This window comes from Pungitius pungitius, chromosome 13, assembly GCF_949316345.1.
Source record: "Pungitius pungitius chromosome 13, fPunPun2.1, whole genome shotgun sequence".
NCBI lineage: Eukaryota > Metazoa > Chordata > Actinopteri > Perciformes > Gasterosteidae > Pungitius > Pungitius pungitius.
In genome coordinates, this window is record NC_084912.1 from 16,998,985 (window position 1) to 17,026,491 (window position 27,507).

Sequence of the window (27,507 nt, forward strand, 5' to 3'; positions counted from 1 at the left end):
ATCAGTTGTGACTATGACGGTGTTATAAATCAGCTATTTGTCGCACACATGCTTTAAATACAGGCTCTGCTGGGAATCATGACATCATTCTGTAGACCCGGCATGGGTCTGCATGTGCACATGAGTAGGTGTGTGTGTGTGTTGCATAACTAAACTCTGACTGATCTCCAGCGCCTTTTCTCTCCACCATTGCTCTCTTCACTGATGACCCTGTATTGCAGTTTTTGTGTGTGTGTAGCTATGGCTGAAAAATAAACAATGCAATTCTTCTAGTGGCATCCCATCACAGAATGGAGTGTAAATGACCATATTTGGACTGAAAAGGAGTGACGTGTAGATAGGGTTGGGTCCGATTCCTTGTTTCGATTCCGGTTCCCAGCGATTCTCGATTCCTGTGAAACCTCACAAAAACACATTTACACATGAGTGTATGATACTGCAGGTACTTAAACGTTACCTCGCTCCCACTGATGGGCTAACCCTTGGAGCCAGAGGAAGAGGCAGCGGAGGACGGTCGGCGCAACGTGTCAAACACGGGCCACACATTTACTTCTACTCCATGACCTCAGGGGTGCTTAAACATATTTGACGTGCACCCTCTTATGCATGAAACAATTTTGCTGCAAATGTTGCATTTTGCCGAGTTTTCGGTTTGTTTCGAAAAGTGTAACCACACTTTGGACCGCCAATGCACGCTATCCATGTTTGATCGCTCTGTTATGCCAACACTTCTGGTGGACGCTTCTTCGTTGGTGTTCAGCGGTTTCTTTTTTCCGGTCGGCGCCGGTGGACTGAGAATCGAAACTAGGAATCGGATTTTAAACTTTTGAACAATACCGGGTAAATCGCAAAGCTCCCGATTCCAATCGATACTCGATACCCAAGCCTACGTGTAGACGCCGTGTACTCCTCCGGTAGCAGCACACACCGCCAGAAAGTATACTTTGCTTAATGTTCACTCGGAATGGACCATAGTTTGACACTATAAAGTCATTGTGGTGGCAGACGTGGTTTCGGCTGCAGGGGGGAAGAGAGGGGGAGTGGTTCCGGGAACGGGGCCAGGTGGAGTAAATGAGCCTCAGCTGGGGGGAAATAAATCATTAATTGTGTCCCCATATAAGACCCAGGGAGGCGGCGAGCGGGGTGCAATGAGCGAGTGGGACGCCTCACAAGTGGAGCACAAGCTTCCTAAGAACAATAAAATATATTCCAACTGTACTTTCCACTGCCTTCTTCCGGAGCCCCTCACACCCACGCGTGGCGCCCAACTCGGCGGGGGACGGACGATGGCAGACGACGAGAGCCGAAGAAATACCGGCCCAGCCAATCAATCAGCCTGGTTCGGCCCGGGGCATTGGTGGAGGCATCGCGGGTGAGGATAAGGCGTGTGCATGGGGACGTTGAGTATCCCATAGTGTCCGTGGAACTTAGGTGTATGGGAAAAAAGCATAACGTGAAGGTTGTGGTTAGCTCCCGCCTGATGCACCCCGTAATTTGGGGTACAGATTGGCCGGGGTTTAACAAGCTAATAGGGCGGACTGCCGGGGTGCGTTCATGGCCGACAGGGACATGCGGTATGTGTGCTGTGCTCAGCGGTGACGCGAGGTCATCCGACGCTGCAGACGGGGAGGGGTGCGCCCTGACGCAGCCCGGTCATATCCGCACTTTTCATTGATTAGGGGTAGACTATATCGAGTGAGTCGTGACACTCGGACGGGACAGGAAAACACCCAGTTGCTGGTGCCGAAAAAAAAGGCTCACTGTAACCCGATGGCGGGTCACATGGGGTACAAGAAAACACTAGACCGGATAATGACCCGATTTTATTGGCCAGGCACGCGCGCCGCTGGTGTGCGTCCTGTCCGGAGTGTCAGTTGGTTAATCACCTGGCCATCCCGAGGGCGCCGTTACGTCCTCTACCATTGGTGGAGGTTCCGTTTGAACGCATCGGGATGGACCTCATCGGGCCATTCCACCGGAGCGCACTTGAGCCCCTCACACCCATGCGTTATACTCATATTTACAATAAAGTCACATAGACTTCCATACAATCACTAATGTATTTTGCCACCAATTGGTTGGTAGGGAAATGGAAGTTTAAAGAAACCTCTGTAACTGGAGGCTGCCGCCTGGAGATAACACTCATATGTAAAGCATTGTCTAAATAGCTAATTTTCCTGCAGCAGGCCAGGAGATCTGAATAAAATCCCAAAGACATAACTACCCTATATTCCAGTGTCCTTGTCCTCTGTCTCTCACAGACTGAACCATCTGACTTTGGTTCAGTGAGCTCCGTCTCTTTCGTCTCCACCGGGAGAGTTTTGAAATGTAAACATCTCCAGTGGCGCTTGAGCAATGCGTAGCGGCACGAGCGATCGCCAAGTACCCCTGCACGCCTGCAGTACGCCAACAGCTGGCACTGTGCCAGAGAGAGAGAGACCCCACTAGAAGCTGCAGCATTGAAATTTGCATTGGAGCTCGGTCGATGTGTGTTCCCTTTTTACTACTTCTTCCTTTTTTCTAAAAGAACAGACACCACACTGCACATGAGGTATACTGGCAAGGTCATACAGTTCACTGGTTACTATGGCCGCAGGTGAAAGAGGGTCCATTCCCACCAGTGGGAAGAATTTGTAGATTTGCCTGAGCTGCAAAATGACAGTTTACCTCAAACACTCACACCAACATACAGCGACAGCCACCAGTGACTTGTTATTTTACTGCTTTGCCCACAGAGTTTGCTTGTACTGGCTGCAGATCTGTGGGAGCTGATATGTCATACATATCAGTAATACATTCACTGTTTCAGTCTGCTTTTAAGAAGTAGTGATGCATCTATATTTATATATCCATGTAGATGAATTACAATTTAACAGAGGGAAAGGAGAAGCTAAAAGGAGGCCTGTATACATATATAGGGAGAGTCAGTTAGACTAGCATCAACGTACCAGAGAGAGAGAGAGAGAGATAATAGTGGCACTTTCTGAGGTTTGACTGTTAGGAAAGTTGTTGTCAAGCCAACAAACACAGCTACAGGCTGCCAACTCTCCGGTTTCCCCGTGTGACACACATGCCTTTGCTTTGTTTTCACACGCTCACGCCGCACATCCAATGTCTCACGCTAAAAAAACAATCCACGCTGGTTCATCTCCAACCTCACTGACGGTAAATGGCGCATCTATGACGCTGAATGCTGCACGTAGCGTCCACCCCCCCGTTGGAGGTAGAGCACTTAATACCCAGAGATGCTTACAAGTCTCTGAGCTCGAGTCCGAGTCGAGTCTGAAGTCTTTCGAGGGCGAGTCTCAAGTCATGTCTGAAGTCACTGTGTGTGCGACTTAAGTCGCACTTGAGTCTCAAACTCGAGTCCTCATCTCTTATCATCGTCCCTTTTACCGTAAAAAACCATACCAACAACTTTTTACTCCGTTAATTTGTTTTGTGGTTTTTCCCATAAAATGAAAATACGAAGAGTAGCCGCTAATCCGTAAGTACGTAGATTTTCACAGTAAGAATCGACGCAACCGTCTGTAATGACTGCGGTTACCAGGGTAACAAGAGGAGAAAAGTTCATTAACAGATATAAATAAATAATCCTGGTCTGACGGGATGTGTTAGCAGCAGTAGTTGACTACACTCGCTGCTCTTGGCTCTGATGTTTGTTGTTCACGTATTGTTTTGCTTCAGTGAGCAGAGCAGAGACAGTTTAAGGAGATTGCAGGGTAAACGGTCCACCACTGGAGTGCATACGTCCCGACGTCAGCGAACCGTCGGTCGGACCGACGAATGGCACAGCAGCGGCCGGTGCATTCGACATTTTTGACATCAAATTGTTGTCCGCGCGTGCGCAGCCAGCAATATATGTTGCTACGTGTTACGTGGGCAGGTAACGGAGGGAGGGGTATAGCGAGCTCATTCAGATGTTTCCTAAAATTAAACATTGTCCACGAGTCCCAAAGCTCGAGTCCGAGTCGAGTCTGAAGTCTTTCGAGGGCGAGTCTCAAGTCAAGTCTGAAGTCATTGTGTGTGCGACTTAAGTCGCCCTCGAGTCCGAGTCTCAAACTCGAGTCCCCATCTCTGTTAATACCAGCAGCAATGTCTTTGTTATAACCAGCTGCTAACATCGCTAACGAGGTGTGTAGGAGCCATTTTTGAAGCAAAGTTAATTGGGTGACGCCTGCTGGTCGAAGTTGCACACCTGTGGCAATTAGTGGACAGGAAGACAAACGATCCTGGAAGTTGTCTTTTTTGCTTCGGTGTTGAGTGGTGGGAAGACGTGGACGCCAGCAGGCATATGGTTTTTCAATTGTTGTTGTTAGTTTTTGCTTGTTAATTTGTTGGTTTATTTATAAGTTTAGTGACAGTTTATTTTTGTTATTATACGTGAAAGAAACACTGGAATAAATGAACAAGCCTATTGAAACCCCTGAGGCGTCCGAAGTGACCTGATTGGAAGGCACTGCATAAGTTGAAAAACCTTCTGCAACTGGAAAATGAAACCTGCTACATTGGAATATACGGATGTCACCTGAGTTTGGAAAGTTGGATTTACAGCCATACCCTGAGGATACTTGGAAGATTGGGAGCTGCATTCCTTAAAGTTTGTGGATTATATACGTTCCCGCTGGAAATACGTGAGGATTCAACCATTATTTCCTTGGACGTTTGTGAGTAAAACGCTGAATTGAAGCGAGCCGCCGCGCTCATATAATGACTTTGAACGTGAGCTGCCGTGTTTAGCCTACACTACAAACTGAACGTTGACTTTGAAATGCTATTTATTTCGTGTGTGATGAACTCTTGAGTTAATCTTTGAAAAATGGCTGACGAAGAGCCTGAAGAGCTGGATTGGAATGAAGAAAAGGAACTGTTTAAAATAATAGCAACACGTAGGGGGAAGCTTGGTGTTTTAACACGCAAACGAAACGAAATCCATAGTTTAATTGAAGCTGGACAGGACAAAGAAACTGTTAGGAAACAAGTTAATTTGTTTGAAGGATTTTTCTCTGAGTTTATTAGTTTACAAGCAGCCGTACAAAAATTGACAAAAGACGAATACGAAAGGGAGGCTGATAACTTAGACTGGTACCAACCCAAATATCACCTTCACAAAGGCTTCTTAAAAGATGTCATGAATTGGCTCGAGGTTGATCAAGTTAATGAGGAAGAAGAAGAGCAGGAGGATATAGGGGCTGTTAAGCCACAAGATAGCGCATCTCAGGTAGCGCACAGTGACACGCATAGCCGCAAAGCAACAAGCGCTCTCAGTTGCGCGTCACGAGAATCTACGTCTCATCTAAAGGCCGAAGCTGAATGTGCGGCAATTAGAGCAAAGGCGCAGGCTTTGGATAACAAATTTGATCTTGATATTGAAGAAGCAAATATCATTGCAAAATTAAAGGCACGAAAAGAAAAAATGGTCATGGATTCCGAACTTGCTGCTGCAGAGGCAAGAGTTAAAGTATTCAGAGAAGCGGAAAAACAACGTTCAGTGTCGGGCGTATACCGATACGTTACACCAACGGAAGATGATACCCCTGCAACAGTACAAAGACCAATGAGATCCCAGAGAGAGAGATTAGCCCCTCAAACTGTAGGTGCACAACAAAATGCCAATCAGAGCGCCTCAGCACCGATAGGAAGCGGAATTCACTGGGATCATAATGATACAAACGTCACTGATGTATTAAAGAGACAAACAGAAATAACTGAAATGTTAGTGAAACAGCAAACACTCTCTTTTGCCAGATAGAGAAATTCCCATATTTAACGGTGATGCTCTTCATTACAGGACGTTCATTAAAGCATTCGAGCAATGTATTGAGAATAAAACAACTAATATGGATGACAGACTATACTACTTACAACAGTATACAAGAGACCAACCCAGAAACCTCATCAGTAGCTTTATGCATATGGATTCCTCCATTGCGTATAAAGAAGCTAAAAGGCAGCTAGAATACAATTTTGGAAACAGCTATAAAATAGCATCTGCTTACATTAGTAAAGTTGTGAACTGGCCAACCATCAGACCAGAGGATGGCAATGGGTTGCGATCATATGCTCTCTTTTTACAAAGCTGCCACAATACAATGCAAGATATTGATGGCCTAAAAGAGCTTGAAAGTTTCACCAACTTAAGACTCATCGTGTCTAAACTTCCATTTAGGCTACGAGATAGATGGCGAGCAAATGTGTGTAGCATGCAAGATAACCAGAACAGAGCAACGTTCAAGGACTTGGTAGGCTTCATTGAAAGACAGTCCAGAGCAATGCTTGATCCAATTTTCGGCGACATACACAACTCGACAGAGAGTAAAGTAACATCAAGACCTAAACCACAAAACCCATTCACCAAACTTGGTGGGAGGACCAGCTTTGCCACTACAGTTGCTCAAGCACCTGAACTAAAAAGGAACGAGTCACAATGTGGACCCAAACTGAATACAAGTAAGCGTGCACTTGAAAGGCTTTGCTTATATTGTAAAAGAGATCACACATTTGAAAATTGTGAAAAGTTTAAGTCTAAACCAAACAGCGAGAAAATAGAATTCCTGAAATTAAACGGGATCTGTTTTGGATGTTTAACCATGGGGCACGTTAGCAAAACCTGCAAAAACAGAATGAAATGCGAAACATGTTCTCTGTCTCATCCAACCATCCTCCACATTCACACTGGCAGGGAAAAGGATGGAATTAGAAATGAAGGTGTGATAACTGGAAACAAACCACTGAGTAGTGCTATGGTTTCGTTAGAAGACGATGACCTAATGGGGGTCAGTCAATCAAAACAATGCACACTTGCAATCGTGCCAGTGAAAGTAAAGGTAGCAAATTCAGATAAAGTCATAAATACCCATGCATTTTTAGATCCTGGTAGCTCAGCTACATTTTGTACAGACTCATTGAAAAGAAAGTTAAACATCACTGGTAAAAACACCACAATTCTCTTGTGCACAATGGGGCAGGAGAAAAATGTCCACAGCAGTGTAGTCTCTGGTCTTGAAGTCAGCAGTATGGAAGGCCTACTGTATCACAAACTCCCAGAAGTCTATACTCAAACAAAATTACCAGTTTCAAAACAACACATACCAATACAAGAATCAATAGACAAATGGAAATACTTACATGAGGTGAAGGTTCCACAATTGGATGCTGACATTGAGTTGTTAATAGGCACAAATGCTGCAAAGCTTATGGAGCCTTGGAAAGTAATAAACAGTAGAGGTAATGGGCCATATGCTGTTAAAACTCCTTTAGGATGGGTCGTCAATGGGCTCATGCAAGAAACAACATGTCAAACACAAGGAAGTCACTCGTGTACTGTAGTTAATCGCATATCGGTAGCAGATTTGAATGACTTGTTGATTAAACAGTATCATCAAGATTTTCCAGAACTGGCAGCTGAGGAGAAATCAGAGATGTCAGTCGAAGACAAACAGTTCATGTCTATAATGGAAAGTTCAAAAGAACTAAGAAATGGTCATTATTACTTACCGTTACCCTTTAAAGAAAATGATGTAATGATGCCAAACAACTACCAACAGGCACAGCAACGTATCATGTCTCTGAAAAGAAAATTCGAAAAGAATGAACAATTTCACAGAGAATACACTGCATTTCTAGAAGGAATGCTTGAGAAGGGCCACGCAGAAGTCGTGCCATCTGATGAACTGGAAACACAAAGTGGAAAGGTGTGGTATATTCCACATCATGGAGTGCACCATCCGAAGAAGGGCTCCCTGAGAGTTGTATTCGATTGCTCCGCATCCTTCCAGGGGGTATCCTTGAATAGCAAATTGATGCAAGGTCCAAATCTCACCAGTAACTTGGTAGGCGTCTTGTTGCGCTTTCGCCAGGAGCCAATCGCTCTTATGGCAGACGTGGAAAGCATGTTCCACCAGGTGAGAATTATGGAGAAGCATGTGGACTTTTTGCGCTTTTTATGGTGGCCAAATGGTGATACAGGTCAACCACTCAAAGAACACAGAATGACAGTGCACTTATTCGGGGCAACGTCTTCACCAAGTTGTGCAAGTTTCGCCCTCAGACAAACTGCCGAAGATTTCAAAGATCTCTTTTTGCCCGAAACAGTGGAAACAATTAAGCAACATTTCTACGTAGATGATTGCTTGAAAGCTGTGGCTACTGAAGCCGATGCTGCGAAGTTGTGCAAAGAGCTTGAAAGAGCTTGCTCAATGGGAGGCTTTCATTTGCACAAATGGATAAGTAACAGCAGAACAGTCCTAACGTCCATCCCACAAGCAGCCAGATCAAAAGAAGTCAAAGACCTTAACTTGGAATCCAGTGATCTTCCTACAGAAAGGACTCTTGGTATACAATGGCACATAGAAAGTGACAAACTCACCTTCGCAGTGAGCCCGAAACAACAGCCATGTACTCGAAGGGGAATACTGTCCATCGTATCCTCAGTATACGACCCTCTCGGCTTCATCTCTCCATTCGTCCTTACTGCTAAGAACATTCTGCAGGATCTCTGCAAACTGAATTACGCCTGGGACAAAACTGTACCAAGCCACTACATACAGCTGTGGCATGAATGGATGGCAGGCCTAAGTTGCATTGGAGAGCTCCGTGTCAACAGATGTTTCAAGCCAAAAGGCTTTGATCCGATAACATCTGCACAACTACATCACTTTAGTGATGCGTCTGAAAGTGGTTACGGCTGTGTCACGTATCTCCGTCTCACAAATTCAGAGCATGAAGTGCACACCTCCTTTATAATGGGGAAATCACGCGTTGCGCCACTAAAACAAACTACAATGCCAAGAATGGAACTTACTGCAGCAGCACTAGCAGTACAAATGGATAAACTGATCAAAGCAGAGTTACAACTTGCTCTTGAGAACTCCATGTTTTGGACGGATAGTACATCAACACTGAAGTACATTCAGAATGAGAACAAAAGATTTAAAACATTCGTGGCTAATAGAGTGAACACAATCAGGGAAATGAGCAAAGTAAAACAATGGAGATACATAAACACTAAACAAAATCCTGCAGATTGTGCATCCCGTGGTCTCAAAGCCAGTGCTCTTCTGAATTCAAAGGTGTGGCTGAATGGTCCAGAATTTCTCAAACGTCAGGAATCTGAATGGACAAATTCTGACATTGCCATACAAACACATGAAGATGATGATGATGACGCGGAAGTGAAGAAAGATGTTCTCACCATGAACTTGATTGTAAAAGAAGAAAAAAATCCTACTCACACATTCATACATTATCACTCAAAGTGGAACAACCTAACCAGAGCAGTAGCATGGCTACTTAAGTTAAAAGACGTTCTCTTGCAATTAAGTCTGAAAAGAAAGGAAATACTTACCAACATGAGTATTAAGACCTTAGATGCAGAGAAACAACGTCTGATGGAAAGTAAAATGCAAACAGTCAAAAAACGCATGAATGTGCAGCAGATTACTTTAGAAGACGTCAAAAGGGCAGAAAAGGCAATCGTACACTTTACACAAATGGAGGCATTTCCAGGAGAAATCAAAACCTTGCAAAGGGAAAACGCTCATGTCAGTCATCAGAGCCACATTCGTAAACTGGATCCTATTCTGCAAGACGGATTACTTCGTACAGGAGGAAGATTAAGCCGAATGGCTATGCCCGAGGATCGAAAACATCCTACAATTCTTCCAAAACACCATCATGTGTCCAAGCTGGTGTTAAAACACGTTCACGAACAACTAGGCCACTGTGGAAGGAACCATATGTTGGCCAAACTGCGACAGCAGTACTGGATTCCAGCAGCAACTTCCCTTGCTAGAAGGATACGATCTGAGTGTGTGTTCTGTAGACGCCTACATTCAAATTTTGGGAGAACAAAAAATGGCAGATTTGCCAAAAGAAAGAATAACACCAGATTTACCACCATTCACCTTTGTTGGAGCAGACTTCTTTGGTCCAATCATAGTGAAAAGAGGACGCAGTGAAGTGAAAAGATATGGTGTCATTTTTACGTGTTTCACAACTCGAGCAATACATTTGGAAATAGCCAATTCACTTGACACAGATTCATGTATCAACGCAATCCGCAGATTTATAAGCAGACGAGGGCAAGTACGCCAAATAAGATCTGACAATGGAACTAACCTGACTTCAGCTGATCGTGAACTAAAAAATGCCATAAAGGAATGGAACCAAAGCAACAAACTTCAAGTTGCTCTGCAACAAAATGGCATAGAATGGATTTGTAATCCACCTGCCGCTTCACACTTTGGAGGAGTATGGGAGAGGTTAATAAAACAGGTCAAACTAATACTTCTATCACTAACAAAGGATCAAATAGTAGACGACGAATCCCTTCACACTTTCATCTGTGAGGTAGAAGCCATAATGAATAGTCGCCCACTTACCTCAAACTCAGATAGTCCAAATGACCTCGAACCTTTAACACCCAACCACCTCTTACTTCTCAAAGGACAACCCACATTACCCCCTGGCTTATTTCAGAAAGCAGATGTGTATAGTAGACGCAGATGGAAGCAAGTACAGTACTTAGCTGATATGTTTTGGAAAAGATGGGTTAGAGAGTATATTCCAAACCTACAAGAAAGACAAAAATGGTTTAAAGAGAAAAGAAACTATGCAAATGGCGACATCGTGTTAATTGCAGATCCTACTGCCCCTAGGGGATCTTGGATGTTGGGGAGAGTTATTGACACAAAGAAAGATTCAAAGGGGATCGTTCGTAGCTTGACTTTAAAAACAAAGACTAGCGTTATAGACAGACCGATAACAAAGGTTTGCTTATTGTTGGAAAATCACATGTGGGTATGAATGTCCAATGTATGTGTAATGTTTACTCCACCTTGTAGGAATTGACATGTATACTGATCTTTACACACGCACAATGGACTATGGACAATTCAAGCAAGGAATCTCTTGCAACCTGCACACATGCGTACATAAATATACCAATGCACACTAACATGGACCTTTGAACGCACAACGCCTTTGTGGCATAATGGACTATTTGCGTTATACACTGAAGAAGGACTCTGAAAAAAGAGCATTGATTGCATTACTATTTCATTGATGGACTTTAATTTGAATTGAAAAGAATATGGTCACAAATGAACTGGAAGAAAAAAAAAAAACTTGACGTGTTTCAAATGAAACCAACGTATTCATGTTTGTATGAGTGACCAATCGTGATCATTGATGATTCGACAGATTTATATCTTTACTGTGTACTGTATATTGTGAAATGGCTCCATATTTTGTTTTGTTTCTTTGTTATTGTACCTATTTAGCCGGTAGCAATAAGAGGGCCGGTGTGTAGGAGCCATTTTTGAAGCAAAGTTAATTGGGTGACGCCTGCTGGTCGAAGTTGCACACCTGTGGCAATTAGTGGACAGGAAGACAAACGATCCTGGAAGTTGTCTTTTTTGCTTCGGTGTTGAGTGTTGGGAAGACGTGGACGCCAGCAGGCATATGGTTTTTCAATTGTTGTTGTTAGTTTTTGCTTGTTAATTTGTTGGTTTATTTATAAGTTTAGTGACAGTTTATTTTTGTTATTATACGTGAAAGAAACACTGGAATAAATGAACAAGCCTATTGAAACCCCTGAGGCGTCCGAAGTGACCTGATTGGAAGGCACTACAAGGTGTCTTGCTAGCAGCTAAACTTAGTGAAACCTGTTGAAATCCGCTGTTTATGACAAACCAGCACATCAACGTTGGAGATGAACTAGCGCGGATTGTTTTTGCGTGAGACATTGGATGTGTGGCGTGAGTGTGTGTGGCGTGAGTGTGTGTGGCGTGAGTGTGTGTGTCACCTGGGGAAACCGGAGAGATGGCAGCCTGTAGCTGTGTTTGTTGGCTTGAGAACAACTTTACTAACAGTCAAACATCAAGCAAGTGCAACACAAGACAGCAAATAAGTTACTGAATAGTCCAGCAGAAATATACAGACAAAATAACCTACAATTTCACTCATGTGGGTGATGTGATCATGTGATCACGAGGTCAGAATTCACACAGAATTGTAACAAATAATACACACTAGATGCAATTTTCATTGTTGTTTTCAATAAAGGGGAGAAATTGCACTTTAATTATGTGTGTATCTTGAATGTACCCAATCCACATAGCTTTCGTTTTTTTTCCACCTCAAACACATCTGTAAAATTATGTAATTCATATATATAGAAATAACTATATAGTCATATAGATACGGACAATAGGCCTACATAGCTGTGTATAATCAATGCTTCAATGATGATTTCACCAGGTCGTTTTCATTAATATCTTGCTGTGGGTTAATACTAATATGAATGAGTATCTTATTTGTGGTATCGAATCGAAAGTATCGGGTATCGTAATATTTTGGCAGGTATAGTATCGAAGTCACAATTTTGGTATCTTGACAACCCTAGCACACACACTCGGTCCCAGCTGGCCAGCAGTCCTGTTCAGTCCTAGTGAGCCTTCAAAGAGTCCAACACAGGCACACATGGAGGTACAAATAAACACGCTCACGTAATCGTCTCCTCAGCTCCGTTCCCTAGGTGAAGCTGCCCTCCGACACACAATGTGTTCAGGGGGCAGGTCATGGCCCCCCATGGGGACCCCCCAGCTTGCCTTGGACCAGGGACGGCAGTGGTGTCTGAATACTTTGTCTTTACTTCTGCAAGGTAGCTGCTGTTGGCGCTAAAAGAAAGTGCCGTATAATGAAATACCAAATACTTATATCATGAATATTGTGCAATTAGCTCCAACGGAAAACAATTGAAGGACAACAGTTTGAATTTGTCTTTCCACCGTTTATTTATAGCCACCTTGATCCAAAGGAAACGTATAAAATGTGAATGAAGATGGTAAATGGACTTGTACAGCGCTTTTCTAGTCTTCTGACCCTTGGTAACTGAGTGCTAGAAAATTTGCTTTTGAAGTAAGAGTAAACAGTTTATAGTATTTCATTATCTAACATTAAATCGCCTCCCCAAGAAATAACCGTAACCCTTACAGCAGGTCGACACACACGCCCCCTCTGCCCCCCAAAGCGGTAAACCCAGGCAAAACATTGTATTTAGTTGAGTTCCGTCTAATTAAGAGGTTTGGGTGGACTTTTCTTGATATTTTGGGATGCAATGGGACGTTGAGATATAAACATATTACATCTATAGCTGCCCCATTTTGTGGTCTGTCCCTGGTGTTGTTGACCCTTGAATCCTTGTTGTTGTTTGTGTGAGTCAACTAGACTGGTGCAGTGATGGAAACCACTCTGAGCAGTAGGTAATTAGCTGTGTTAGGAAAGGCTGCAGTACACATGTTGTCCATCGGGCTTCGCTGAGAGTTTGGCCAGCAATTTCTCATGTGTTCTGGAAAGAATTGACAGAGCATTTGACTTGAGAGGGCTGCAGCAGGCAACATTGAACTTTTTAAAGATCGTAGCAGTAATGGGGGGCCAAAGAATGTTGTTTCAGTCTGCAGATGTTCATGGGATCATAACAATCAAATGACATTAATGTGCTTTATTTGTGGGCACAATAAAACCATTTTATATCTATATTTTCATCCATAGCTCAATAAAATATTTGGAGGCGTTATGATGTTGCTGCAGTGGACTTAGGCAAAGTCCTTGCCTTTCTGGAATTTGTGTATTCAAATTGGGAAGGGTTCATCATCAAGGGAGCGTGAATTCTACTTCTATTGAATAAAGAGGGAGCAGCAGTTACCTTCCTTTGAAACCAGAGCTTGAGTGAAGGCTTAAAGCTGAGCGTGTTTTATATCATGTATTGTAATGAGAGGCCCAGGGAGGATAGATGAAAATTTGCTTGTGAGCCAATTTTGGCACATAAAAAAATTGAAACATTTTTAATCCGATGAACACGGAAGTGTCTCCAAAGATGACGCATCACAGACAAACCTTTCTCTTAGAGAGAGCACAGGGAAGAGAAACAGAGAGCAAAAAGAGCGTAACCTTGGAAATGATGGAGGCTCTAACATATTGGTTTGTTTATGGTTAATCGACATGAGAAATGGGACCTAAAGTATAACCCATCAGGTGCTGCACCTCCATCACTGCCAACTTCCAAACCTCTCCGTGCTGCTGTTCATGATGTAGCGAGATTGAATTACCAGTCTTGAATTAACTCATTGCTGCCACACACACACACACAAACGCATACAGCGTTTGTGACGAGGCTGAGGTTGTAGTTTGCGCTGCATGAGCAGAGACGGGAGAGAAGTGTAAACATGATTATCTCTAATCCCACGCGCTTCCCGCTCCTGAACGTGTGTACATGTCGATGTGCCACCTTAGTGAAGGATGGAGTGAGGAAAAGACGGTGTGTGTCCGTGTTAAGTGCAAATGATCCGCTGTATTACAGCACATAGCGAGCGTCGCCGTAGGAATGCAAAGGAGCGCCTCGTCTCATATAACTAAACTGTTACATAATCATCGAGTGCTGATGTTTGTTACTGTGTCTCACCTGTCAATCAAACACGGCAAGCACCTCTGAGGTCTGTTTGACAAACCAATGGGGGATGTCACCTATGTCCACTTCTAATATACAGTGGTATTGTACTAAAATGTGTGCTGCTGTATTCTAAGATTCATCCCTGCACATTTGAAATTAGGTCAATGCAAGAAAACGAGTCTGTTCCATGGAGCCAGAAACAAACACAAACGTGTGGCCTTTTATTGCTAGCATGAGATTTTAGCGGTGTTAGCACCATTGCTAGTGCTAGCAGCCTGGTAACAATTCAAAATCGATCCAGATACCAATGTAACTGTTCTTCTGAAGCCCTTTTGCAGTAAACATTTAACATTTACTTCATTATGATGAAACAAAAACAAAAACACGTGTCTATTGCCACTCACACATCAATAAAGCGGCAGATTAATTGACAATGAAAATACCAAATACAAATTACCAGCAGAGAATACTCATTATAATACGGGTAGATAAAAAAAGAGCGTTCTGATTGGTTGAGAGCGAGTCACGGGGGGTAACCACAACCAGACAATTAAGGTGGACGTCATGAGCAATGTGAATGAGATGGTGCGGGACCCAATGCTCCTCTAATGAGTGGCTACAACTATTTTGTGCTGATTTACCTACTATTTATCATTTTATAAATGACTATTATAAAAGCAATAAGGTCTTAAATAAGCTTATTGCTTAAGTAAGACACAATCTTTCTAATGGAATTGAGGCAGACCCACGCTGCCTTCCGCTGCCAGTAATCATGGCTACGAAGAGTATCTGTTATTGAGGTTATGTGGCGTCTCAGGTTTTCAGTTGCTGGCGATGGGGTTCGTAACAGCAGCAATCCATTCATCTCTAATATTTATTGAAGTAGCTGTGAAAACATTTTAATGTCATATTTGGCCCAAATCTAATTTTTTCTAAACCAAGGTTCTCTCGTGTGTACCTTGCGTGCCAAGTGTGTCCCTTAAACCAGGGGTCCCCAACCACCGGGCCACTTGGGAAATAGAAAAATAAAAAATAAAAGACTTTGCGCAGATGTCTCAATTAGCCCAGCTGGATCGAGCTGGCAGCAGAAGGAGCAATGCTGTATTTTGGGGCTGTGAAGTGAACAAAGCAAAAACTAAAAATAGAACCTCTCCAAATTTTGACCCCTGTCCCTTATCCTCCTTTCTCTCTTACAGTGGAGGAACCTCCTCCACCTGCGACACGCGGCGCCGCCCCTCCGGTGCTAATCTCCACGCTGCCATTTGCTCCGGCTCTAATCTGGCAGAAAGTTTGCACACAAGCTCGCACGTGTTAGCGCATCAGCAGCAGAGTGAAGAGAGACGCTTGGCGTGCCCACACTCTGTGCAGTATCCTTTGCTTTGTGCACGACAAGAATGCTCTGTGACTGAGAGAGAAAAAGAGAGGGAGGCGTAAGGACCGCAATGTGGAGCCCCCCCTTTCTGTGCAAGAAAGCAGGAATAATCCCATAAAGATAATTAGTGTTTCAGCAGACAAACTGTAATTAAACAGAAACAGACAATAAACTATGCGCGTTTAGATATAAAGTCATATTCATTCAGACTGCGGGATCCGATCGCTGCAGGCGGTAGGAGCGCACGTGTTCTCTGTGCATGTGTGTGTGTGCAGGCATTAGACGGAGGCGGTGTGTTTACAATGAGATCAAGAGAATGCTTGGCAGGACGTCAGCCTTGTAAAGCCCCAGGATTCCACATGGAAAAAACACACGCACACACCGACCAGCCCACAGAGAAAACAAACACTCAGAGGAAGAGTGGAGCAGACATGCAGGGATGCATGCACGCTCTGAAGGATTTCTACCTCTGGACTCCCCTTCTCTGTAACCAGCTCTCCTGACAGAGGAGCCTCAGTGGGTGCAGGGTTTCACGTTTTTTGGATTTTCCTTTTCTAGGATTCTGACCAAATAACCCTCTATCAACTTTGTCAGTCAATGTCTTAATAATGCTTTGTTTTCTTTAAGACCCCATTCCCTCAACTCAACAAGACCTTTTGCCATTCTTCTCATGGGGAAAAGAGAACAGTGGATGTAGAAATTGCTATTTTGATGGTGATCTAATCCCATAGATAGGACTTTAACGCCTGACCTTTTCACGGCCAATGGAATGAGAGAAGGAAGGCGGACTGTCCTACCTGGTTCAGTGCAGTTCTTTGTGGGCTCGTAGGGATTCGACTCGTTGTCGTAGACCTCCTGCAGGAGGTGACGGCTTTCCCACCTCTCCCCTTGCTCACCCACGGAGCTTGAAATTGTATATCCTAAAAGAGTCCAAGGGGGTAAAAAAAGAAAAGGAGAGAGAAAGAGACGGATGAATGGTTGGAATGGATTTAACAAAAGGACGGCAAACAAACCAGCCAGACAAACCATTAGTGGCAGGCCGCTCTATCCTGGGGGGAAGTTGTCTTGGGGAAAGTTCCTGAACGCATCACGTCACATTCCAGAAATTTGTTTTATGTAACAGTTTTAGAGATCCCACATATTTGTTACTTTTGCACATAAACGTTAGGTAACGGCTTACAAAGACGCATGTTCCTCATGCACAAACGGACTGATGGCTGTGACGCAAGAGCTCTTTAGTTCCACAGGAATCGACATTCCTGAATACCCCCTTCAGAACAAAAGGCAGAGGAGACGCCGCGCTCCCAGTGGGAGCATTAGCGGGGAGGCACGTTGAGCGCCGCCAGGCTGATCATTCCAGCTCAGTCATCTGGGTCACGGTGACCTGAAGCAGCCCCCACCTCCGACCCATCTCCTCACTTCCTCCACGCACTGAGGCGTCTATAAATAGCGCTGAGCTTGACTATACTAAAACGCAGAAACACAAGATATTTTGCCAGGTTTCTCCAGCAGCCTTGTGACGGGCGGATGGGAGAAGAGGATGAAGAGGATGCTGTGCAGTGATGGCTGTAGCTGCTGTATAATGGCTCTGATATGATCCATATGTGCTGGCATACATGTTAAATATAAACTACTGGAAAGGTTATTTGCATGTCAATAAATTCTTTGGAATTGCTTTTTTGTCATGAATAAAAAAACAAAAAACAAATAACAAAAAATTAAATAATTTAATTGAATCATGATTTCAAGCCTCAATTTCATCAAAAAGCCCTGAATGTGTGCATGCCCTGTTCAAACAGAGAAAGTATCCCTGTAGTGCCCATCCATTTTAACAGAACATATACAGCAGTGTGTCCTAGGAGCCATGAGCTTGTGGCCTGGTTGTTTTCCATCCAGGGAATAAGGTTGTACCTTGCACTTATTGGCAGACACACACACATGCACACACGCATGCACATACACATACACTCATTTTGACTTGTATGTATAAACAATTTTTGATACTTCTGCTTTACTTTTCACATGTATCTACAGTATAAAATATTTGTAACTGTGAAGACAGACGCAGCTTATCTGCTTCGTCTGGGATGTGTGGGTGTGGATCGATCCAATTTGATTGACAGTGGCTGAACAATCCACATCTTATCTCTCTGATTTGAGATAATCCCTGATTGGTGCGTGGCTCTATGCAATATCTTTCTCGATCTGACTCGCTTCCATCACATTCCATTTGCTTCCTCCCTGGTTTTGCCTGCTCATCTTGGCATATGTTTTTGTGTAACAGCCAAATGTTGGATCAGTGGAATGGTGTGTACTGTGTAGCCTGTAAAAAACAAAGATCTGTGTTCCTGTACACATACAAGAGATCGACCTCTTTCTGACAGCAAATTGAAGCCCTACGTCACTGTGTTCCAAGACACCAGACCTCATTCTTCTACAGAATGCGGGAGCTTCTGGTGCTTAGTGGGGACTTTTGGATCCGAAGCTAACGCAGCACTCACAGCATTACATTGCGTCGTTCCCATGTCATTGTTTCTCTACCCCAGGAGCAGGTCTACCTCCATCTTAGTTACTGAATGTAATACGCTGACCACTGAACAAGGGTATATACTCTAGCAACATAGTCATGCAGAAACCCTCATATTGACAACCCTTTTTAGAAGAAATTGAGGTAACAGCAATTTTGAGGCCCAAAAATGTGCATATTCCAATTAAGATACATATGGAGTACTAATGGGAAAGCTACGCAATAATAACAGCAAATTCTTCACTTGGCCACGCCTTAAAAAACACTACAAGGGTACAAGAGGTCAACTAAAAGGTACCTTTAACCTCTGTACCCCTTTTATATGGATCACTACACATTTCAATGTACTCATTTGGCTGCCGTTTAATCAATTACCCCATTCGTACAAGACTGCTTTAGGCAACACTGCATCAGTAAAGTAAAAGAATGTGTTGATATGTGAGGTATCCTATCTGCTGAAATAGCACTGTTCTAACTCAGTCCTGCTGAACAGCACGAAACGATGGCGTAGTCGCAGGTAGAGGTGGAGCAAATTCATTGTGTGTGCAGACAAGGGGAAACAACATTTCTTTATTGGCCAAATAAAAACAAAAAATCACCATTTCTCTCTTCTCTAAATGGCTTTCCCCCTTGCTGTGAGTTTAACACGGACATTTCCATTCACCACCGTTGTGTTGAGCTGGACAGGGAAGTGTGACCAAAACGATCAGCATTCATCGGCACCTTCAAAACCTGCAAAATCTCTTTTTTATATATATATATATATATGTTTTATATATACATATATCCTTATAGTCACTGTATTACCTAAAATAACTAGTAACAATCTGATTTGACCAGAAGATGTCGTATTCTGCATCTAAAATGACTGTTATTGACGATGGAGTCTTGTGGATGTGAATAGAGCAAAATGAAGGTTTCATATATTGTACCCTTCAACTGATACTGATGTTATTTGCGGAGGCTAAAACATATTTTTCTCTGTTGCAGCTCGTCCCGACAGGGAACGGTCTGTCTTCAAAACCACAGGGACTCCGTTGAAACCATTCGCCCTCCAAAAGATTTGAGTGAGTGCGCTCTGCACACATATCACACACTCACCTGAGTGAGTCTCCCACTAGGGGAACACAGGCAGACCTTGCTTGTAGGTGGATGGTGGTCCAGTGAGGCAAAATGCATCGCCCCGGCTGAGGTTACTATGGTGATGTGACGTAACTGGGGTGGAGGAGGTGCATGACATAACAGTGAATTACTCACGCACACACACACAAGGGCAAGCACATGCTATGAGATGTGCTGAGCAACGACTGTGATCAGCTGTAGCGGTTCCACATGGAAGACATGATCAGGATAAGGCCAATGCCTACAAATGCATTTCTCACATTTTCTCTCTAAAAGCTTTTTATTTATTTATTTCCTGCTTCGACATGGTTGGTGATGATCAGTCGTCATATGTTGTTTTTCTCTTGGCCTTGAATGGGCAAGAAATCTACCGTCCTGTTTTTATTTTATTTTGTTATTAAAAAAAATATTTTTTAATAAAATTGTTATTCAAACTTGTTGTCAGTATTTATACTTTTACTTATACTCTGCTGTGCCTTTTGTAATATGGTCTGATGTAAGAAGAGGACCACAATGAGACCTCATTGTGACTGCACTACCCCATTCAGCCAAAATGTGCATTACCTGGAGGAGTCCCTGTCCGCATGAACGAGGCGTGTGTGTGTGTGTCCAGGAAGCTGGAATTAACCTCAAAAGTACCGATCTATGTCTTGATACCTTTTCCTTCGAGCCATCCTTGTCCAGTTCCTCCATTCATATGTCATAAGCCATGTGGGCCAAAGTCTACACGTCAGAGCCCCATAACGTTATCCTGGCTGTCATGTTTTATAAGACACTTTGTCTTCATCAAAGAAGCAGCTGAGTCCATGTGCATGTGTGTGGGGTTCCATTAGCATAGGGCTGGGCGATATATCGGTATAAACGAATATATCGATATATTTTTTTATTGGGATATGGAATTAGACAATTTCGCATACATCGATATATTTCAATTTGCGCGCTGAAAGCAAGCTGCCGACCCGGAGCGCTCTGCACTGCTTCTCGCCCTCGCCCCGCCCATCCTCTTTCACGCGCAGAGGGGGGAGGGGCAGGGACACACACTTCAACAAACATGGAGGAAACGTCTGCGCAGCGTGCGGAGGAGGAATTGGTTTGTTAAAAAAAAAAGCAGTGGCTCAGTAATTTGGAGATGGTTCGGATTTAAAGTATCCGATGAGCAACAAAACAACGTTATATGTAGGAGTGCCATAAAGAGGTTACAGTAGGGTTGCCAACCGTCCCGTATTACCCGGGACATCCCGAATTATGGGCAACTTTGATTTGTCCCGGTCGGGACAGCGCCAGTCCCGATTACCAATCACAGCCTGCTAAGTCAATGACGCGCGAAAAACTCCCGGTTGTTGTGAAGTTGTGACCTATCTATTAAAATGAGCAGTGAGGCTGGCGCTGCTCATTGTGTGCTGCCCCCCCCCCGTAGACCGCTAGCACCCCCCCCCCTAAAACAACGGCACAAACTGCTATACGAACAGTGTGTGAAACTGCGCGCCCCATTTTGCATTGACCAGCGATATGTGGTCGAGCAAGACGTGTGAGCCCTACATGAGCGTGACAGTTCACTTCATTCAAGACTGGGAGATGAAAACATTTTTTTATTTATATGTGCACCTTATGGAGCTTTGTTTTCAAAAAATACTCCTGTTATACACTATTTATGTTTACATATTATTATTTGAACGGCTGAGCATTTGTTTATTGTTTAATTTAATTTATTATCAATTCATTTTTATTTATTTGATTTTGCAACTCCTTACTGAAATAGTTTCAATTAAACGACTGATAACATGTCATATTTGGCTTTGACTTTGCTTTGAGATTTGCGTTCAGGTTTTCTTCCCTTTAATGTGGAGAAAATATCGGGATATATACCGTATATCGATATCCAGCCAAAATATACCGGGATATGACTTTTGGTCTATATCGCCCAGCCCTACATTAGCAGTCCATATAAATGTTTGTGCATGTGTGTGCCTGTCAGTGAGTGCAAGCTACAGCCTCGTCCCTGGAGGGAAAAGAATCAGGCCACGAGCACACGGCTCCTAGTACACACTGCTGTACCGAGCTACACGTGATAGCGACATCATTGGCTCCCCATCACAGGATACTTCAATACTTCAGTGGTCTATAATGAAACACAGCAACAAATACAGTCAAATTGAGAGTACAACATTTAAAACTTCAATATTAAGAGAGAGCATAACTGACCACAATATGGTGCTAATGCTTAAAAAAAAAACATGTCTTGATGGGTAACAGATTCTATGAAATAGCTCTAATTAAAGTTGTGCAATTCATACTCACATAATATTTTACAAGATCAAGATTAAGTAGTATCTTCACTGAAGGTGGTGAAGGAGAAGGGGCTATGGGTCAAACATATCAAAAAGGGTCCATCTTCTCGGGAGCATGTATGTACAAATTTCTGCCTAATCTTCTATTGTAACATTTGTAGCACACAAAAAAAGCAAAATAGTCGTTTATGGAGAGCTAGGTGAAAGAAAAGGGTTCCTCCACCAGGGAACAGGAATGTGTTTGGTAAATTTAGAGCTACTTTTATTTGAATACATTTTATTTTATCCTCCTTCTACAGATGACTAAAGGAAGACTAGAACTAAACTCAAAATGAATTGAGTCACTGGCATGCCCTAAAATCCCAAATATTTTAACCGGTAATCAATGTTTTATACAAAAAGTAACTAAAAATGATCAACTAATACATTGGTTCATCATTTTGCCAGATGGAAGAAATATCGGTCCAGGAGATTTTTGGGAGGGGCTTTGAAATTTGTGAGTCTCCCAGAAAAATCGGGAGGGTTGGCATGTCTGCTTGCTCGTGAGGCACAATCTTATCTTAAAGAGCTTGTTACACCGTATTGCCCTACAAGGCAGCTATGCTCCATAGATGCTGGGCTACTTGTGGTTCCTAGAGTTTTAAAAAGTAGGATGGGGGCCAAAGCCTTCAGTTATCAAGCTCCTCTTTTGTGGAACCAGCTTCCACTTTCAGTCCGGGGGACAGACTCGGTCAGCTCATTTAAGATAAAGCTTAAAACGTTCCTTTGATATTGCTTATAGTTAGGGCTGGCTCATGTTAGCCTGGACCAGCCCTTAATTAAGCTGCTATAGGCCTAGACTGCCGGGGGACTTCTTAGGACACACCAAGGCCCTCTCTCTCCTTCTACAATAATCCACGTTTTATTAGTGTACATCAATTCAGGTTTTTTTCCAGGAGTTATTTGTGTTTTCCCGCCTAGCAGGTCTCCATAGATTGTAGTTCCGTCTGGACCATGGTCCTGCTGACACCTGCTGCTGCCATCATTATTTTAAATATGATTCATATTACTGTCATCATAAACCAACATCTTTCTGCTCTCCCTCCCCACAGAAGCCTCTGTGGATGGTGGTTCTATCTGATGGTGGTTGTCCTTCCAGTGGTCCTGCCGAACACTTGGCCTGCTATTTGTAATTATTTGTATCCTTTCTGATACAAATGAGTATGTATTACATCTTTTACATTGTATATTCTGTACACATGACATCCATTGCAGTCTCTCCATCACGGGAGAGGGATCCCTCCTCTGACATTTTCCCTAAGGTTTCTTCCCTTTTTTCCCCATGGAAGGATTTTTCATTTTTCCAGTTTTTCCTGTGCCGATGTGAGGGTTTCAGGACAGAGGATGTTGCATGTGTACAGACTGTAAAGCCCTCTGAGGCAAATGTGTAATCTGCGATTTTGGGCTATATAAAATAAGATGAATTGAATTGAATATTAAAAAATGAGTCTACGTAGGACTCAAAGCTCTTCAAACAACGTGTGAACATTCACGATGCTAATGGCTGCTATACAATGGAACAACCTGCCAGAAAACACCTCAGTTTTTGCTTTTGAATTAAATAAATGTACGACTCGTGCACTGTAGAATTCCTAACCATAAACTCAGGACTTGAGACATTGGGGCCGAGACAACTGGAATATCATCCTGACTTATGAAAAGGCCGTTAGAAATGGACAAAGAGAGCACCAAGCACATCCGTTCCCTATGGAAGAATAAAGGTCCCAGACGTAGGGATTGCATAACAGGGCACCAGAGGGGACTCAGAGAAGGAACTGAGCTTTGAGTGCAGCCTTGTTTCTCATGTCTCTCACTCATCGAGCCCCCGGTGTGTTAAATCCTAAGAGATAGAACCTTATTTTGGACGCAACATCCTTTTATATTCTTGTAATAAAAGAAAAAATGAGAATATCATCAGAGGCAAAAAGGATAAGGCAAGACTGATTCTGTTTTTGAGGAAAGTCTTGTTTCTTTAAATGATTAATATGACTTTTTAAGCTTTAACACAACTTTACTGAAGCTGCTCTTCCTTTTTAAGCCAGAGGCACTTGTGTGTCTATTTGGATGAGCCACTCATCCAGGACGCATGTCACACAGAATAACCAACACAATATCACTTTGATGTCACGCTGTCTGAATGTATTACATAAGTGTCATGTTCCCTGTGTCAATAAAGCACGCCCCAGTTAAGAAACATCCAGGTCCATTCTCGATTCTCCTCTACACTGCAACTCTGACCCAATAATGGATGAGAGAGGGGAAGGTTTGATGTGGAGAGATCACAAACACACATTTCTGTGGAACTTGCGAATGCAGAAACTACTTCAGACACGAGAGTTATGTAATCATCATGTATTTGACGAAATTGTCAGAAAATGCACCTCGGGGGGAGGTGTGTTTTTTGTGTTTTCCACAGAAGGTTGGAGACAAGGGCGTAATCATGGTTTAGACATTGGGGGGGTCTATACGAATACCCTTTTCAGCAGCTATTGTGCTGGTGTAGGCAGGTTTGGTGTAACAGTGATCTAGTGTGTTCTCCTCTCTGGTCGGGCATTTAATAAACTGTTTGAACTGGACAATAACCAAGGATTCTGGGTTGGTCCGCTCCACACGCCATATCTGGTCGGCGAGTGTCCACTGTGCCTCCCGCACATTGGCCGGTGGCGGCGTGTAAACACCGACCAGGATGAATGAAGCGGGGGAGTAAAAGGGTTTACAGTTGATGATGAAAGATTCCAGAGCAGGAGAACAGTGTTGCAGGTTCACTGTTGTCTTTGCACCAGCTGTTGTTGAAGTAGAAGCAGATTCCTCCACCCTTCGTCTTGCCGGAGAGCTCCGTGTCGCGGTCCGTTCTGAGCAGCATGAAGCCCGCCAGCTGGAGCTCGGAGTCCGGTATCGATCCGCAGAGCCACGTCTCCGTGAAGCACAAAACGGAGGATGAAGAAAAGTCCCTGTCTCTCCTCACCAGCAGCTGAATTTTGTCCAGTTTGTTGCTCAGTGAGAGATGTTGGAGAGAACTATGCCTGGCAGTGGTGTGCGAGAATCCATGAGCCAAGAGATATTGACAGGGTTCATAAAAGGAGAACATAGATTTTACATTTTTCTGCTGTATATTGGGGGGGACATGCCCAATATAATCTCAGTTGGACAGAGCTCAACAAAACTAAAAGGCAGTCTCATAATGATGTCACACCTGTATGTCAAGTTGCGTTTTTGTCCTGTCTCCACAATTGTTTTTTGACTTCCTGTTTTATTTTGGAAATTAACTCCCTCTCGTTTCAGGTCCCTTGCCCCCATGTGTCACCAGTCTGATTGTCTCCCCTTGTCCTGTGCCAGTGTGTCATGTCGTATTGCCCTGCACGCCAGCCTCACGTCATGAGTCCAGTCCAGTGGAGTGGAGTTTGTCCCGAACCCTCGCGGGTGTCCTGCATTCGTACGGAGCCCTTTAGTTTGTCCTTTCATTTTTTGATCCTTCCTTTATTTCCTCATTGAGAGATTTTGAGTTTTTGCTTTTTGATCGATTCCCTTATATCCTCATTAAGAGTGATTTTGTGTTTTTTAAATTTTGAACAATTCCCTTGTATCCTCGCTAAGATTTGATTTTTGAAGAATTGTCAGCTGAACCCTCACTCTGCGTCCTCCTCCTCCTCCTCTTCAGCCACTGCCCCCGTGACGAATGACATGTTTTTAATGACTAAACTATTGGATGTATGTCGCAAACTAGTCTCAAATGCTGCTCATCATTATGGTTTCTTCTCGGTTTATTGATTATTTTGTAATAAAAATTATTTTAAAAAGAAACTCAGGTCAGATGAACTTCAGAGATCCATAACCAGACGTATAACCACGGTACACTTGTGCCTATTGAACAGTTTGCTCTCTGAATGAAGAGCAGGCTGCAGACAAGGAGACAGTGCCATTCTTTATCTTACTAGTGAGGAGATGAATATTCTCAGCATATTCGTTTTATCTCGCTCATAATAGGATCTTCTCCTATGATCTCAAACTGACACAGACCCACCGATTGTTCAGTAGACTTCTGCAGCCAGATCGCAGCGTGCTTGTGTTCGTGTCGGTCAAGGGAACAAAAGGAGGCTAACCGCTGCAGGGAGAACTCAAACCTGCGTCCCACTGTGTAATCCACAGGAACCAATCAGAGAACTCAAAGCACATCTATTTAAATCAGCATATTTATTGTCTTTGTTTGTCTTATGGGGGTAATATCGCAACGTGGGCCCTCCTGCAGTGAGGCGACAGTGCTAACCATGATAACAACAATACTTATGATATTCTCACCAGCCCAGGCCCTTTGGTGCTAATTAGCCATTGTTCATCCATTCGCTGGAACTGCTTATAAACCCCAGAGGTAGGGAACACTTTGGAAAAACTGCCAGGCAATCACAGGGCCGACACAGAGGGAAATTTGAACTCCCGGCAACTCCCAGTGAAAAGAAGTCAGAGCACCTCATGAGAATGCTAATTCCACACAGCAAGCAGGCCACCACAGTGCTGACCACCTTGCCAAAAGGTTCTGTTATATTGCCAGATATTCACTTAAAATATAAGTATAATCTTAATATCATAAATAGGGGTCATTTAAGTACTCAGGAACATATTCATGTTTATGAGGATCAAGCAATATAACTGAATGTTTCAGAACAATGTTTTCACAACTATTAATAAATAACTTGTTCATGTTTTGAAACAGAAATCTCTTGCAATAGATTGTTCCTAAAAGTGCAACCTGGTATCAACAACTAAACTAGTGACACCAGTAAACTAGTGAAACCGTTTAGGTGTTTGTAACCCACGGGAAAGTAACACTACTAAATATTTTGACTCAACTGTCAGGCTGAACCCATCTGAAGGAGCCATGTATTGTTTGTGCTATTTCATACACCCTTTTTGGTTATTTAGGGTAATTAAGTTACGTGGTGCTGGGTATAGCAGGGATGAATGCATGTTTGTAGTTTTGTTCAGTAGAACGGGGGCGGGGTTCACAATATACGCTTGTTTCCAGCAAAGAACGACAAAACTCAACCACTGGATCCCTTGCATTATTCAAGGCTCGTGCATCCACAGGATAAATATCCCCTTCTTATGGCGTGTTCAAACCAAACACATGGTTTGCCTCTGCATCAACCATGGAAGACATAACGACTCTATAACTCATGTCAGAGAGCCAAGCGGCATCGTGTTTGAGTCCATAATGTCACAACGGGGGGTCCTGGGCTTGGAGGGAGGACTCAAACGCGGAGTATTCAAAATAAAAGGACTTTAATAGTCAAAAAATCACTCCAACAAAAAAGGGCAAGACGGAGGAGGAAACAATAAAGACAAAAACAGGGACCTGGACTTGAAAACCAACAGAAGACTTACATGGCATGGGGAGCTTGACGGGACATGTAACGGGGTACTCAGACCTTGACACGCAATGACGCAACACCAGACAAGGGACTCACTGGGCTTAAATACACAAGGGAGGTGCAGGTGATTGAACACAGGTGGAAACGATCATTGACACGACAGACAATCACAGGGGAAGACAGGACAAGGCAGGAAGTGAAGTTACCCAGGAACACAAGAGAGCTCAACAATGGATGATAGTGCTAAGCCTCAAACTGAGCATGATGTCAATTGTGATTACCACCACACTGTATAACAATGAGGCTACTAGAAAATGAGGATGAACAAGACATTGGGCATG

General features: G+C 43.4%; 1 protein-coding gene across 1 annotated transcript in view; it reads right to left on the bottom strand.

Annotated features, from left to right (window-relative positions):
• slc24a3 (solute carrier family 24 member 3) overlaps positions 1 to 27,507 on the bottom strand; it is an 80,215-nt gene that overhangs the window by 37,390 nt on the left and 15,318 nt on the right. Inside the window, exon 2 of the mRNA XM_037465571.2 lies at positions 16,622 to 16,744. Within this exon, the coding sequence (XP_037321468.2) occupies positions 16,622 to 16,744 (123 nt within the window). The remainder of the gene's footprint in view (positions 1 to 16,621; positions 16,745 to 27,507) is intronic.